Source organism: Osmerus eperlanus, chromosome 1, assembly GCF_963692335.1.
Source record: "Osmerus eperlanus chromosome 1, fOsmEpe2.1, whole genome shotgun sequence".
Lineage (NCBI taxonomy): Eukaryota > Metazoa > Chordata > Actinopteri > Osmeriformes > Osmeridae > Osmerus > Osmerus eperlanus.
Window position 1 is genome coordinate 21,342,485 of NC_085018.1, and position 16,819 is coordinate 21,359,303.

At 49.4% G+C, this 16,819-nt stretch overlaps 2 protein-coding genes across 3 annotated transcripts in view; one reads left to right on the forward strand and one right to left on the reverse strand.

Annotated features, from left to right (window-relative positions):
- The first annotated feature begins 204 nt into the window (after positions 1 to 204).
- Positions 205 to 2,806, forward strand: psmd6 (proteasome 26S subunit, non-ATPase 6). 2 transcript variants are annotated; one of them, XM_062469898.1, is made up of 9 exons: positions 228 to 309; positions 402 to 488; positions 765 to 970; positions 1,085 to 1,230; positions 1,354 to 1,573; positions 1,863 to 1,971; positions 2,096 to 2,264; positions 2,383 to 2,460; positions 2,572 to 2,806. In XM_062469898.1, the coding sequence occupies exons 2-9, from the start codon at positions 425 to 427 to the stop codon at positions 2,666 to 2,668; spliced, it is 1,089 nt and encodes a 362-aa protein (XP_062325882.1). In that variant the 5' UTR covers positions 228 to 309; positions 402 to 424; the 3' UTR covers positions 2,669 to 2,806. The 2 variants fall into 2 exon arrangements, with proteins under 2 accessions (XP_062325873.1, XP_062325882.1); XM_062469889.1 differs by having other exon boundaries at positions 205 to 488.
- A 1,277-nt stretch (positions 2,807 to 4,083) lies between these two features.
- Positions 4,084 to 16,819, reverse strand: part of LOC134026887 (ataxin-7) — a 14,389-nt gene continuing 1,653 nt past the window's right edge. Inside the window, 9 exon segments of the mRNA XM_062469911.1 lie at positions 4,084 to 7,036; positions 7,174 to 8,263; positions 8,389 to 8,510; positions 8,878 to 9,076; positions 9,187 to 9,452; positions 9,572 to 9,654; positions 9,983 to 10,278; positions 11,439 to 11,715; positions 16,124 to 16,228. Coding sequence (XP_062325895.1) covers positions 7,019 to 7,036; positions 7,174 to 8,263; positions 8,389 to 8,510; positions 8,878 to 9,076; positions 9,187 to 9,452; positions 9,572 to 9,654; positions 9,983 to 10,278; positions 11,439 to 11,715; positions 16,124 to 16,228 — 2,456 coding nt within the window. The 3' untranslated portion in view covers positions 4,084 to 7,018.

A 16,819-nucleotide genomic window follows, 5' to 3' on the forward strand; every position in this document is an offset into this window, starting at 1 on the left:
AACATTTGTTCAGTAAAAAACCCTCACAAAAACACGTTTGTCCATATTTTATTATATATATATATATTAACAAAAAAATTGTGTGTCTTTTTTTGTTTACTTGTAGTTCATTTATTGAAGATGCAGTCACATCTTTATCCAGCAGACGGCAGTAAATACATAACTGGATACGCGGCTCTAAATATGTCTTTGTCTTTCTTCCTCTATGGTTGTCGGTCTGGCGGAAGTAGCAAGTTCAGTGTTTTCTGTAGTCATCGTCGGCTGGCTGGTAGACGATAGCTTTTTGACTTATTTCTTAACAAAACATTTGTGTTTGTTTTGATTCTCTTTTATACTTGCAAACATGCCGTTAGAAAATCTGGAAGAAGAAGGTTTGCCTAAGAACCCTGATCTTAGGATAGCACAGCTGAAATTTTTGCTCACAATGGATGGTCACCGACAAGATGCTAAAGTGAAGACGGAGCTCATGGACTCCATAAAAGAGAACAGTAAGTGGTGAATCACAAAATATCATGATCATGTTATTTAAAATATATATTTTACAAACCACTGGATATCCTGTAATTTGCTAGCTTTGAGTAAAACAAGTCCTGAACCCCGCTTGTTGACAGTTGCCAGCTAACAGTCAAGTTAGCCTAAGCTAGCCCAGCTAGCACGCTAGGTAGCAAGCTAAAATGTTTAGCATGGGAAACAGCGTACGTAGCTAGCAATATTCATAGCAAAATGACTTGGCATGTTGTGGTGATGGTGTTCTCTCGTCTTAGACATGGCACCTTACTACGAGGGCCTGTGCAAGGACCTGAAGTGGCAGCTTGACACAGACTTGCAAAGCAAGATGAAGAAGGCCAACGAGGAAGAGCTTAAACGCCTGGATGATGTGCTTGAAGATGCGGATAAAAACCTGGGCGAGAGTGAAATCCGAGATGCTATGATGGCCAAAGCAGAATACCTCATTAGAATTGGGGATAAGGTGCTTTAGATTTTTAAATGACATAAAATGTAACCATGTAATCAGCCTAACCTTTTGTCACCAGGTGTTTTGTCATTGACTGCAATGTGTGTTATGTCTTGGGTGTTTGGTCAGGAGGGTGCACTCACTGCCTTCAGGAAGACCTATGAAAAGACTGTTGCCCTGGGCCATCGGCTAGACATCGTGTTCTACCTTCTGAGGATTGGACTCTTCTACATGGACAGTGACCTCATCACACGCAATACTGAGAAAGCCAAAAGGTAGTGTTTAAAGTGTTTTATACAAGTTGTACCGAACACTCATATTTCCTCACAAGCAACCAATCAACAGCCACACCACAGTGTTGAATATTCACAGTTCCCCCTGTGTTTCTGTCTCTGCAGCCTTATCGAAGAAGGGGGTGACTGGGACAGGAGGAACCGCCTGAAGGTGTACCAGGGCCTGTACTGTGTAGCCATCAGGGACTTCAAACAGGCAGCTGAGCTCTTCCTGGACACGGTGTCCACCTTCACCTCCTATGAGCTCATGGACTACAAGACCTTCGTCACATACACAGTCTACGTCTGCATGATCGCCCTCAAGAGGCCTGACCTCCGTGAGAAGGTGGGTGATGGATGGGGCCTCCCTGCTACTCGTGCTGGTGTTAAGACTGGTGTTAAGGGCTGGGCGATATTTAAAAAAAAATATATCTCAATATATAATATTTTTACGGTGTGTGTCTGTGTGTGTTAACACAATATTTTCAAATTTTACATCGTCGTCAAAATTATTGCGATATTATCACTAATATTCGATATATCGCCCAGCCCCAGGTCAGGTGTGTTATATTTCAACTAGTATGCAGTATGGAGACTGACAATTTGATCCCCTTCACCCCCCACCCCCTCCCCAGGTGATTAAGGGAGCTGAGATCCTGGAGGTTCTTCACAGTCTGCCTGCAGTCCGTCAGTACCTCTTTTCTCTGTACGAGTGCCGTTACTCCGTATTCTTCCAGTCACTGGGTAATTGACACTTTCAGATCAATATTCCGATCCGGCACTACTTCCTGTTAATCCCGTCTTAAAGTTGTCGTATCCCTCAGGAGTAAAGTTAAATGGGTGATATTTCCTTTTGGCCCTTGTGCAGCAACGGTGGAGCAGGAAATGAAGAAGGACTGGCTGTTTGCCCCCCACTACCGTTACTATGTGAGGGAGATGCGGATCCACGCATACAGCCAGCTGCTGGAGTCTTACCGCTCCCTCACCCTGGGCTACATGGCCGAGGCCTTCGGAGTCAGCACCGAGTTCATCGACCAGTGAGTCACGGCTGGACCATCTCTGGCACATTGTATTAGGCTTAACCTGATGACTATGCTTTAAAGTAAAATATTGCAGTTGACTAATATTACAATTGTTGTGTTTTTTGTCTCTCAGGGAACTCTCTCGATTCATAGCTGCCGGACGCCTCCATTGCAAAATAGACAAAGTGAACGAGATTGTGGAAACCAACAGGTAAATGTGTTGTCTTGCATGATTGTCAAGATTATGAAGTTGGAGTGCAGTTTCCAAATGCTGGATTGACAAGTATCATAGCTCATTGGTATATATTCCTGTGTTTTCCAGACCTGATAGTAAGAACTGGCAGTATCAGGAGACCATCAAGAAAGGGGACCTGCTGCTGAACAGAGTTCAGAAGCTGTCCCGAGTCATCAACATGTAGCATGGCCCATGTAGGAGTCGGCTGACATTACGTGGAAGGAACACCTGGGGTTTTCTGTTGTACCAGTATCCACACCAATAGTTTGTCTGAAAAAGTGACCCTTATATTGTGTATATAATAAAAAAATCTTTTCGGTGACCCAGTTTTGTTGAAGACTGAGCACACTACTGGAAGTGATATCTGAATCTTGTTCAATCATCTGTGTGGTCGTGGGTAGATCTGTGTTCCTAATGACCACTGTCTGATTGCAATCCCATGGGAGATTAAATACAGGGTTCCAGCAGGTTTCAGTAAGTCAAATTTAAGACCTTTTTAAGACCATAAAGATTGAAATTTAAGACCTACACAACGCATTACCAAAAAAATATTCAAATCCAAGAAATTCTGAAAAAACGTTTGAATTCAATGAAATCAGTAATTGAAAAAGATTTTATTTAATTTACAGATAAAGCAATCACATTAATTAATGCCTAATTTAACGGGGGGACCCCATGGTGTAGTGGGTTGAGAACAAGGGCCTACACCACAACAACCTGGCTTCAAAACCAGCACAGCGTAGTGCCAAACATCCATGGGCCCAGATCCCTGTAACCGCAGCGCACTCCCTGACTGTCCAGATCCCCTCTCCTGTCTTTGACATTAATCTAGTTGTAACAACCTGCAGAGTTGGTGTGTCAAAACCAGAAGAAAGCAGGGCTCCCTGGTTAGCTCACTGGGTTAGTGTGAGTGCTCTTTCAGACATGCTGGGGCAGTGCCGCAACAGCCTGGATTCAAACCCACATTTTAAATTGTTTATTTTAACTTAAAAGTAACATTGTGGTCATGTGAGATGTGGGAGTTCACCTTCACAGTTTCATAAATATCGTCTCTCTCCTCGCTTGTTAATCTCAGGGAGATTCTCTTTAGTTTGTTTAGAAACAGTGCGAATTATACAATGACAATCGGGGGAGTCGGCTTCTTCTCCAGGGCATAAAGTAATATTTACGATTACAAGTAAGAACGATATATAAATGTATCGACCCCCCCAACCTGTTTTTTTTACCTCTTTTGGGGGGGGTCCAAGTCTTAATGAGGGGGGGTGTCAAAGCCCCCCCGTAATTCGAACCCTGGACTCTACAGCTCTGCTTTGTAGGCTACGACTCAATACTTTTTTGCTACTTTGTAATAACTTTCTGCGGCCAGCGTTTCTGGAAATGAACGAGGGTAAAACCTTTTTTAGACCTGACTAAATGAAATTTAAAACCTCGGATGAAAATTGGCAGTTTTTAAGACGTTTTAAGGCCTTAAATTTAAAGTTCGGAATTTTAGACTTTTTAAGACCCTGCGGGAACCCTGTAAATAACAAAATGCTGAATAATAAATCCTGTAATTTTTTGGAAAATAGTAGTATAGAAAAGAGGCCAAGACAGTTTACTTTTCATATAAATAGCAGTATAAATTATTTTTATTTACAGAAACCTGTTACAAAACAAATAGACTATACAATCTTTTTCTTTAAATATTAAGTAAATCTAACCTAACATGTTTTGTTCATGAATTACGTAGCAGCCAATACACAGAAGTCCAGCTGATCAAATTATTTTGATAATGTATACAAAAAAGGAAAATCATCTATACACGCTTTTACATAAGAGTATATACTTGGGAATTTCCTCCCACAAGCAAGTTGTGTTCTCTCACTTTCACATTCCAAGTATATGGTGCTTGATGGATAATATATATAAAAAAATCTTTGCAACGTTTCCATCACATGAAAACAAGGTCAAGAGTTGTCAGTGGAGTTCAAGGGTAAACAAAACTAAACCTGTGACCAACAAATTATAGTAGACTTAGGAAAGTCAGCAAGCTCAAGTCTGCCTAGAAATCCAGACTTCTCTCATCATGGAAAACTTTGATAAAAAAAAAAAAATAACACTGTTGCTTACCAGCTAGCTGACAGGTTTGACCACATTTAGAGTTCATAGGCAGATTTTAAAAGCAAGCTCCTAAAACACTTTGAACATTCAAGTAAGGTAAAACTTAAAAACGACAAAGCTGTCCTTAAACAGTCAGTGAGAAACAAATTCAGGCACTTATTTTATTATTTTCTAAAAGCGGCAAACTAAGAATTTCTTTAAAAAGCTGTGATTCAAATTACAATGTTTGGCAACAATGAGGCAAGGTCACACTGTTTGAAGTGTTCCATCTTCCTTTCTTTAGTGATTGCTTTTAGTCCCTTCAGCCTTCAAGGAAAATAAGTGTTTCAATTGTGAAATGTTTTAAATCGTCTTCAACAAAGTGAATGACCGACTCCATGGAAATTGGTTAGAGAACAACCACGCTTTAGCCTCTTGGGCATAACAGGCTATGTGGGTCACATAAAAAAAAATAGTGTTTTTGATACAGAGGCAACTTAATAGTAAAAGCACAGGTGAGACCTTGAAAAATGTAAATAATGTCTTCTGTCAAACTATGATGCCACAGAGACAACACCTTCACCTTTATACAGGAGCTCAGTACATGATTCATGAGATGCTTCAAACTCTAGTTAAGAGATGTATTGCATTACAGACTTGGCAGTGAACCACTTCAAATAAACAAGTTTTTAAACTTGTCACCTAATTTACTAAATAAATAATAAGGATCTTAATTGTACCAAAAATTGTGTGTAAGAAAATTCCTGTGCAAAAATACATATTCCAATATGTACAATTCGAATAAAAAATATGTATTCTCAAATAGGGATACTTCAGTATTTGTTCAATACATAAGAAAAAGTCTAAAGTAAGATATAAAACACTTGTCTCTGCTGTGTTTTTCTGTCTGACATCAGTGGCGTAATAGAAATTGACTAGAGATACTATCAGTTAGTAACCCAATCTGAAGCCATCTCCATGAATCTCGCACCAAAACACCACTTGCCTCCAGGAAAGACCAGCTCAGAAAGACAGGGTGCATGTGTGACCAGATTAAGACAGAAATCTGTCTGGCTGTCTGACCTAACAAGACTCAACCCCATACACTCAACAATCACACAACTGTGAAGAGGCGTCAAAACCCGGACAGCAATGACTGGTGTGATGTCACATCCCGTTCTACAGACCAGAAGCCCGGTCAATGGCCGTCAGACAAAAACTGAACGCAACCAGACAATGTAGTGTCATTAGATATCATGTGGTAGGGCACCTTGTTAGTGGTTACACACTAAAGTCACTGAAATGGATGGCTGCCTTTGGCTAACATAAGGGGCAAGTAAGCACAACTTGGTTAAACTTCTTCAAACTAAGTAGTGGGTTTTAGTGCTGTTCACAGTTGGGAGTAGGACTGTTGTGGCTCTTCAGAAATGAAAAGTTTCAGGAAAAGACATATCCTTAAAAACTAGATATTCCTCTTTGACTAAAGTTAAAAGAAATAAATGTCAAGATTCAACATCCTTTTCCACATTTGCATGCAAAACTGTCTGTCTGCCCCATTTCTACACACAATGGACTGGCTTCCTTATTTCTACAAAGAATTTTTGTAGTTCAATTTTAGCAACAAAAAAAAATGCTAATATCAAACAGAAAAAGGTAACACTTGCATAATTATTTGTGTCACAGACCAATGACTGGATCTGCTTCTGGCTACTCTACATAACCTCAGGTTAAGTATTCACATGTCGCCATGATTCAGACTAATAGAAAGGAATAACCGTGATTGTATTTGAAGTGTTGCAACTGACAGTTTCTCCTCCTCCTGCCCTCTCCGTCCAAGGCCTCTGAGATCAGGCGCTGGGGGTGTTAGTTATAATTTCCAGTAGTCCAGCAGAATCTGACATCACACGCACTTGCGTACACACACACACACACACACACACACACACACACACACACACACACACACACACACACACACACACACACACACACACACACACACACACACACACAAACGGAAGAGATTGGTGTGTTGGATCTCCAGTCACTCCCAGTCGTTCTTGTGCCAGCCCTTCTTCCTGAAACCCCGGAACGCAGGCTTGAGGTCTGAGGGCCGACTTCTCCTTCCTCCCCCCCACAGGAAGGTGTCACACTACAACACTGACAGGGGGCTACACTGCCCCAACGCCCCTCATAGCACCCTCACATGGCTTTGGGAGAAAATGTTCCACGATGACGTCACTGGGCTGTCCAGATCATCTCCACCCTGAGGATCATGGGAAGCTGAGAGTAACGCAGATTTAGAAGGCCTCGTACAGTCTCCGCCTGCTGCTGCTCCCTGGCCCCGGCCTCAGCCCCGGCCTCAGCCCCGGCCTCAGCCCCGGCCTCAGCCCCGGCCTCAGCCCCTGTCCTGGCCTCAGCCCGAGGTTCCATACAGAGAACCCAGCCACCGCTGTCAGGGACGGGCCTTAGGCTGGAGGAAGACACACAACAGGTCAAGGTGAGGAACTGTCAAATATGAACAACTAATGAAACACACTGGGAAATGACACAGGTGTACAGCAAGTGTGAATACCCCCCTTGTATTGTGCAGCACAGACACCAACCCACCTGATGCGAGTTGTTGGGCAGCCCTGGGGCTCCTGGGATTGTGCGGCCATGTTTGCCGTGGATGTTGTTGATGGCGGGGGACTTGGCCACCTTGGGCCTTCCTGGCCCCGCCCCACTGACTCCTCCCCCCAGGCCCCCCGCTCCTCCCCCTCCACTGTTGAGGGAGCTGGTCGCAGGAGACCCCTTACGCTTCTTTCCCTCAAGGCGTCCATCCGTGTGGTGGGCGTGGCTGAAGGCCGTGTGGTGATCTGATTGGTGGTGGACGAAGGGCCCCAACGAGAGGGTGGAGTCGCTGCTGTTCATGACCACGCTCATCCTCTTGATGGACTCGGCCGGGCTGCCGGAGGGGGGTCCCCGCGCAGAGGGTCCAGACGCCCCCGCCGACCCCCCCGAGGGCTCGGCCTTCAGGCTGAGGGAGTTGGTCCGCACGGTGGGCCCGCAGTTCAGCCCCACGCTGTGGACGCCGCTGTGAGACGAGGAGGAGGGGGGGGGTGCGAGCGAGGCGTGGTGGTAGGTGCTACCTGAGCTTCCCGTGGTGGTGTTTGCACAGTTCTTCTTGAAGGACGAGGCGGCGTTGGAGGACGAGTCTTGGTTGTACGGGGCGTGAGATGAACTGAGGAGGGAGCTGTTCTTCCTCTTCTTCCCCGAGCTGAAGCCAGCGCTGCTGTTGGCCCCAGCGCTGCCCCCGCTGGTGGAGTTCGATATGGCAGGTGTGGAGGAGGCCGAGGAGGACTCCCTGGGCCTGAAAGACGACTTGCTGCCCGAGCGCGACTTCAGCGCCCGGCCCGGCGGGACAGAGGAGGAGTGGGCTGAAGGCATCTGCGGCGACGAAGACACTTGTCTGGCCTGCACGCTGCCGTAGGCCGGGTGCTCGCTACCGCCTTGCGGGGAAGCACGGGCGTTTAAGGTGGTCCCGTACGAGAGCGCCAACTTGCCGTCGTAGGACTGGGCGTAGGAAGGGGGCGGGGGGGCGGCGGGAGGGCTGAGGAAGCCTGAGGGAGGGATGCTACCATGGGAGTTTGTGCTTGTCCTGTGGGCCGGCACAGACGAGGAGAAGGAGGAGGAGTTCTCCAAGGCCAAAGGGATTTTCCTACAGGAGGAACACATGACAGACAGACACGTTAACCCTCAGATACCCCCACTGTGAAGAAGGGAATACACAAAACACTGTAAAGCAAGTTAACGGGAGTTGTGGACGGAAGGACACAGCCTTACTTCCACATCTGAGAGTTGACATGCTTGTCCATCATGGCTGTGAGCGCACATCGCACGCGGTCCCAGCGCCGGTCGAAGGAGTAACAGCTTCTCCCAAACAGGTGGCTTCCAAAGGAGCAATACTGAGAGAGGAGGTGGGATCCAGGTAGGGTGGTTATTTGTAAGGCTTTACAAACTCAACGCAGCCTGCATGCTGGGGGGGGGGGGTAAACTACACAGAGAACACGGGTCCCTTTGTGTGTGTATAATCCACGTTTGCAGAGAACCGATTAATACACTGAATTCAAATGTCCCTGCATGGCTACTTGATTGTTTTAATCCCCAACATTCTCTCAAGCAAAAGGTTGAGGTTAGTATGCTACTAGCCTTCCTCTAAAACAAGTGCCACCGTGTTAAAGCGGGTAGTATTGGGTTTCATGCTACTGTAGTTCTAAAACGTGATCTGCTTTGTCAGATTCTGTTTGGACATGAACACAGAGTGTGACTTACAGAGGCCGGCCGAGGGTGATAACCTGAATAGTGACAGTCCAGTCTGTCCGATCCCTCCTCCCTCTCCTCATTCTCCCCCTCATCACTGGAGGGCCGCGACACCCCGTCGGTGGCCGGGGCAGGGTGGTGGGGTGACTCGTGGAACAGAGGGGGATCCCCCGGGCCCCCCCCCCCTCCGTGAGAGATGCTGCTGTTCAGTCTAACAGGGGACACACAAACACACAGTCACTACCATACTGACGAAGGCAGGACAACTGGCCGCCGTGGCATTTGGAACATTCTAGTTGGTAGTTCCGCTCGCGGGCTCACCGTGGAAGACCAGGATTGTGAGGTTTGGGTTTGCCGAGCGGGAGAGGCTTGGTGGCGTCGCTGGCACCGTTGCCGTGGGCCACTTGGTGGGTGTCGTGGGCAGCGAGGCGGGAGGGGGAGGGGTGGGGCTCCCTGAGAGGGGGGGTCTGCTGGGGCTGAGGGTGCTGAAGTTCCCGCTCTCTGGCTTTGCTCTTGTGCTCGGCCAGTAGCGTGTCAAAGCGCTTCCTCCGGCCCAACACTGCCCTCCGCTGGCTTAAGGAATGTGTCTGCAGGGAAAGATGGAGGGAAAAGGTCAGGGTGAGTGAGATAAAGAACAGCTTTAGAGCTGAGCCAAAAACCAAAAAGATAATACTGTAAACATCAGTGCAGACAGCGAACTCGGTACCTTGCATGTTAGAGATCTTGTGCATGGCTTCCGAGCAGTCATATCCAGAACCCCACAGTGGATGTCTGGATTGAACTCCCGTTCTGATGGAAAATGAGAGAAACCATGGTTTAATCGTCTGTGGCATGACTACTAGGGGTGGGAATCTTTTGGTACCTCACGATTCAATTAGAAATAGATTCATGATTTTTCAGAGAAAAAAAATAAATGGATAAAATATACAAAAAAATATTAACTAAAACAAAATTATATATATTTATACAAAAATTAAAAAAAATAAAATTTCACAAATTTGTGAATCGATCTGAATCGCTAGCAGACTGAATCGCGATTTTTCCCCCCACCCCTAATGACTACTGTTTGATGTCGCATCAAAGGCCACCACAACCATAAGGAGACGGGTCTCTCTACCTGACAGTCTCTTGTAGAGGTGACGTCTGCTACTGGCACTGTTGTCCTGCTTCTTGTCCAGACTGGGCACTGACAGGGAGAGGTGGCCCTTGCCGTTGGGGATCTGGCTAGGGGTCAGCTGGGGAGCCTTTGGTATGGAGGAGCAGTTAAGGCCTGGCTTGATGGGCGAGGAGGAGGCGCTCACAGTGGTGCTGGAGGAGGAGGAGGTGAAGGAGGAGGGCGGGGCCAGAGGGGCCTGTACAAGCTTGGCCGACGAGTCCACTTTCAGATGCATCTTCTCCACCTTGACTGCAGGGCTGTTAAAGAGATGGAACGAGAGACCAACGTTGGAGAGGTAGGAGTGAGGAGGGCACAGACGGCAGGGAGGCGTGAGGAGGGCACAGACGGCAGGGAGGAGTGAGGGCACAGACGGCAGGGAGTAGTGAGGAGGGCACAGACGGCAGGGAGGAGTGAGGAGGGCACAGACGGCAGGGAGGAGTGAGGAGGGCACAGACGGCAGGGAGGAGTGAGGAGGGCACAGACGGCAGGGAGGAGGGCACAGACGGCAGGGAGGAGTGAGGAGGGCACAGACGGCAGGGAGTAGTGAGGAGGGCACAGACCGCAGGGATGAGTGAGGAGGGCACAGACGGCAGGGAGGAGTGAGGAGGGCACAGACAGCAGGGAGTAGTGAGGAAGGCACAGACGGCAGGGAGGAGTTAGGAGGGCACAGACGGCAGGGAGTAGTGAGGAGGGCACAGACGGCAGGGAGGAGTGAGGAGGGCACAGACGGCAGGGAGGAGTGAGGGCACAGACGGCAGGGAGTAGTGAGGAGGGCACAGACGGCAGGGAGGAGTTAGGAAGGCACAGACGGCAGGGAGGAGTGAGGAGGGCACAGACGGCAGGGAGGAGTGAGGAAGGCACAGACGGCAGGGAGGAGTGAGGAGGGCACAGACGGCAGGGAGGAGTGAGGAGGGCACAGACCGAAGGACAGGGAGTGATGGGGAAACCATGAATCATATTTAGAATGCAAAGACTTCAGTTAAAATAACCTCATTTTAAATTGACAGGTTGGGCAAACAAAATTGCCCAATCAGCCTTTGGTATTCACAAAGGCTGAATTTCAACACGCTTTGAGCGGCCGCAAATTGACTTGGCAAACACAACAAAGTGGGGCTCAGATAATTGTAGGATAGTGTCAGTAAACCTCAGAGGGAAGCCCACTTCTAAAGAGCAGCAGGAGAACACCCTACAAGGCAGAAGACCCCTCTCAGAGGATCAAACGCACTGTGTCGGCCTCTTATATGAATGAGGCCCATCAAAAAGAAGTCAGTTAAGATAAAAATTCAACAAGACACCACATTACTGGGTTGAGCACGGTTCAGCACTGAGTGGTTTAACATTTTTGTCGACTGTCAGCGGGGGTTTAACCCCACTCCCAGGGTTAGACAGGGCAGGTCTCTGGTGATTGCCCTCTTACATTTTATCAGGCAGCACCCGGAATGGGGGGAAGTGGGGCCTGCGCTGGATGCCTGGCAGCTTGTCTTTGGCTGGTTTGAGGAGTTTGGAGTTGGAGGTGGAGACACTGGTCCCGCTGGAGGAGGTACGGCCCAGAACCCCCCCAGCCCCCGCCCCAGCCCCCGGCCCGCTCCCTGCCCCTGCCCCGCTGGCTCTGTTCCTGGGCAGGGCTGACAGGGAGAAGGCAGAGGACTGGGCTAAGGTTGAGGGAGGCTTGCTGGCCGAGCTGTGTCTTCTCTCTGGAAGGAGACAGGAGGAAACACGCTTAGAAATGAATATAGAAACAATCCGACTTGCACTGGTTTTATAAAGTTGCCTTTTGTCCGGCGCGAGGCCATGTCACTTGAGCTACTGAAAGCCAAGGGCTTGAGTCAGAAATGAACAAAGTAGTGAAACTATATACTTCTTAATGACGTACAAATGCAGTGAAAGCAACATTTCAAAAAGCTGCCAGCCAAAATAACCCAGTACAATATGATATTTCTGATGTCTGCCAACCAACTGTGCCTGAAATAGCTCAAGTAACCCACAGGTCGGGTGCTTGATTTCCTGTCAGCAGCTACACTGTGAATTGATAAAAGCCAGTAGTGGCATCAGAGAAGAATACAATAATAGAGAATAGACTTGTACTGAGAGGAAAGACCAAAATAGAAAAGATAAATGCAGAACAGAAGGCTCGGAGCTTCTCTGAAATCAAATCTACATAGTGACTACTCTTACTGCTTGGGATTGGGGAATCACGCAGCATGTGACGGGTTGAACCACAGCGAGCCCACACCAGGCCCTCTCCCACACCAGGCCCTCTCCCACACCAGGCCCTCTCCCACACCAGGCCCTCTCCCACACCAGGCCCTCTCCCACACCAGGCCCTCTCCCACACCAGGCCCTCTCCCACACCAGGCCCTCTCCCACACCAGGCCCTCTCCCACACCAGGCCCTCTCCCACACCAGGCCCTCTCCCACACCAGGCCCTCTCCCACACCAGGCCCTCTCCCACACCAGGCCCTCTCCCACACCAGGCCCTCTCCCACACCAGGCCCTCTCCCACACCAGGCCCTCTCCCACACCAGGCCCTCTCCCACACCAGGCCCTCTCCCACACCAGGCCCTCTCCCACACCAGGCCCTCTCCCACACCAGGCCCTCTCCCACACCAGGCCCTCTCCCACACCAGGCCCTCTCCCACACCAGGCCCTCTCCCACACCAGGCCCTCTCCCACACCAGGCCCTCTCCCACACCAGGCCCTCTCCCACACCAGGCCCTCTCCCACACCAGGCCCTCTCCCACACCAGGCCCTCTCCCACACCAGGCCCTCTCCCACACCAGGCCCTCTCCCACACCAGGCCCTCTCCCACACCAGGCCCTCTCCCACACCAGGCCCTCTCCCACACCAGGCCCTCTCCCACACATGGCAAGCTGACGTGAAGACTGAGGGGAGGAGGAGACAAACACAGCTGTCCCAGACAAGGTACCATTCCCTCACGCTCTCGTCTTTCTACAGAATAACTCGTCGCCATGTCAGAAAGCACACATCGCATGTGGGAACGGGTGACTAGGAACCACCTGAAAAGAAACAAAGGATAGGAACAGGGGGAAAGAAAAAAAGAGCGAAGGAGACTAGCATAGAGGCTGTGTTGGTGTCTGTGTTGGAGGTGCTGTTGCTAGCTTGTAGCTCCCTTCTGTTAGCCCTGTACTTACTCCTCGCAGGTCTGGGACGCTGGCCAAGACTCAGGCTCTGTGGGGAGCAACATTACCTCCTTGGTGAGCTGCACAAACAGCAACTGGGAGGGGAGGGCCCGGCGCACACAGCTGCCACTCCCAAACCCTGTTCCATCACCCCATTCCCCCCACCACCCACAATCCCCCTCTCCCTCTCCCTGCTCCGGTAACACGGCAACAGCCCCGGGCACTCTGCTCTACCTTCTCATTCAGACAGTGAGAACACGCCAGGCCCTCTCTCTCTCTCTCTCTCTCGCTTTCCAAAGCAAAGCTTCACACCCTAGGCATGTCTCTCTCTACCCAACCCATTCATGACACTCCTGCTCTCCCTCCCCTTCCTCTTCCATCTCAGCAGCGGAACACCCCCAGGCCCTTACCTACCTCCCTCCCTCCGTCCCGTCCCCCCCCCGCTTGGCTCAGCCCTGCTCAGTCGTTACTGCATGCCCTGCACGCACGCTCTCGGCAACCCCAGCATGACACTCCCACAATGCTTTGCCAAGAGCTTGAAAAGCTTGTCACAGAGGTCCTGGCAAAGAGATGAAGGGAAATGAACCCACTAGACGAGGAGATGGGGTGGTTAGGATGGGGAGTCTAGTTTCAATCAGTTTAATAAGCAGCGGGCTCTTAGTTAGGGGGAATCCCTGGCGACACGAGAGACAGACTGTGAGTGTGTTTGGAAACACAACCTACATCGCAACGCATCTGATGCTTGGATGACAATTTTGGCAAAAGGTCCTGAGCATTTACATCTACACGCATGGATATTTCTCATTCAACTTAGAGTTGATTTGAAGTGAACTGAGGAATCTGTCAATTGTTCCCTAAGGGTCTGTTGACACACAGCCTGTTACAGTCTCATTTCACACAGCGCAGACTACACACACACCACACATCTACATAGGCACGGATTGAAAACCAATCTTCTCAATGTAGTGTGTTCAGACAGAGTCACACAGCCCCAACACCCAGAGTCACACAGCCCCAACACCCAGAGTCACACAGCCCCAACACCCAGAGTCACACAGCCCCAACACCCAGAGTCACACAGCCCCAACACCCAGAGTCACACAGCCCCAACACCCAGAGGAACACAGCCCCAACACCCAGAGGAACACAGCCCCAACACCCAGAGGAACACAGCCCCAACACCCAGAGGAACACAGCCCCAACACCCAGAGTCACACAGCCCCAACACCCAGAGTCACACAGCCCCAACACCCAGAGTCACACAGCCCCAACACCCAGAGGAACACAGCCCCAACACCCAGAGGAACACAGCCCCAACACCCAGAGGAACACAGCCCCAACACCCAGAGGAACACAGCCCCAACACCCAGAGGAACACAGCCCCAACACCCAGAGGAACACAGCCCCAACACCCAGAGGAACACAGCCCCAACACCCAGAGGAACACAGCCCCAACACCCAGAGTCACACAGCCCCAACACCCAGAGGAACACAGGTCCAACACCCAGAGGAACACAGCCCCAACACCCAGAGGAACACAGCCCCAACACCCAGAGGAACACAGCCCCAACACCCAGAGGAACACAGCCCCAACACCCAGAGGAACACAGGTCCAACACCATGCAGATTGGATTCTCAATGACAGAAGAGAGGGGTGAATCTAAGTTCCTGCTGGGAAACTGCTACACAGCTAACGGCTAGACCACGATATCCACACTGCCAGCAGGAGAATAAGCAGGGACTGAATGCTACATGACCTCGTTCAAGAGAGCCCTTTGGTGCCAGGCTGAGGCTTGACTCATTCACCCAGGGAACACTGGTGTCATTACTGCTAAGTGTTGTTCTGTGGTTCACCAAGCCGCTATTTATAACACTGTCCAGTTCATCAACAGCCTCTTTCTGGAGTAAATCTGACAGATCTTGTTCACAGGAGCCACTCTGCAGCAGGGACAGATTCAGAGGCTGATTCACTGCTACTGACTGATACCACCTAGGGTGTTAGCAGTTTGTTGCTGAACCGCTAACCACAAAGATGCTGTCACTCTTCAGTCATCTACAGTGTTCCCTTCCACAGAAGACTGTTGACTTCCCGTGTCTCCCCCTGGTGGCCAGTCCTGAGAACAGCTGCACTGGCATTATACTTCTACACACTTGTAGTCAGTGAGAGATGGGTCTGACTACATGTTAGGAACTCATAAGGAATGAAGTGTTCAATGGGTATTTTGACCAGACGGACCAGTTAGAAGCATGTAATACGGCCTACATAACCATATGGGCATTGCTTCTCTGATCCCTTCCTGAAAATTAATCATCATTCAATCCACTCATGCACTGAAGAGACAATCAGAACTGTACAAAACGCTCGACAGGGACTTTGGATCGACAGAGCCGTGAACATTTGTAGCCACAACAACAAAACCAAACTGAGAAGGAGAGTTCCTCCAAGTCCCTTCTCAACCTCCAGCAGTCTTCTGGCTGTCTGCCTGTGGAGGAGCAGTTAATGAAGAACCATTGTTGATCCCTGTGTTTCCAGAGAGACCAAGCTCAGTAGTCACTAGACTACTTTCAAAGAAATCCACAACGGCGATACCTTGATTCGGAAATCCATAATATATCACCTCTTCCCCACAGCTATCTGGTCTCAGGTTCTTCCAAGAGTGTATCAAAGACATCTGGAAAACATGCTAAAACACTACATGAGGCAGCATTTCTACATAGGCGTGGACCTCAGAGGAGCCCATGAAATATTAACAGGAGAATTGTAAACACAGCAGCAGGCAGGGGAAATCAAAGGGCCCGGCCGCTCTGCTCTCATGTTACTGACGAGAGGGTGCAGAGGTGAAGAGGAGGGTGTGTGTGTTCCAAGACCCCAAGAGAGGGGTCGCTGTGTGAAATCCAGTCCTTGTGGGTGGTCTGCGTGTGAGAGGGGCATGGTTGTGTGTGCTAAGGTGAGAGATCTTACCGTAATGTGCTTGGAAGGCCTGTGGTTTCACCACCTGACTGCAATGGCTGCACATGACCAGGTAGAAGTCATCCTGAGCAGGACACAGGCCAAATATGGGCATGTCTGTGAATTCAATTGGGAGAGAGAGCACAGAAAAGATATTCAAATACGTAACGTTATATTCACAGGTATAAAGCAATGCCAACATTACTTCCTACAACTTCCCTGAAATATCCCAGTTACCAAGATGGCAAAACCTGGAAAATGGAAGTACCCCGAAGTCTACCCCAGCATACAGCCCTTCACGGTTAGACCGAGTCAGAGAAAAGGGACACAACCCAGTGATAAGGACAAGGTGAGTGTAAGGTCAGAAGTCCAAAGGTTGAGCGTGCACACGCACACACAGTTGGTGATCTATTCCTTCTAGAAAGAATATGGAAAAAGGGAAACTGCACGCATGGATACATCAAACCAGGCACGTGTCCGTCCCTATATGACACCAACAGTTTAATTTGGAGAGCTGACCTTCTACATGAGCAGGCAGCGGTCCCCAGAACAACTATGCCACAGTGGAAATCACAGGAATGGCCCTGCAAGAGCCGGATGTGATCAAAACCTTCACCGCTACTAGCAGAATGACGACGAGCTAATTAAGGGGTATAATTAGGAGATCTCCCGAAGCGCTGTGAGGAGATGAGTGGAGGAGTACTGCTC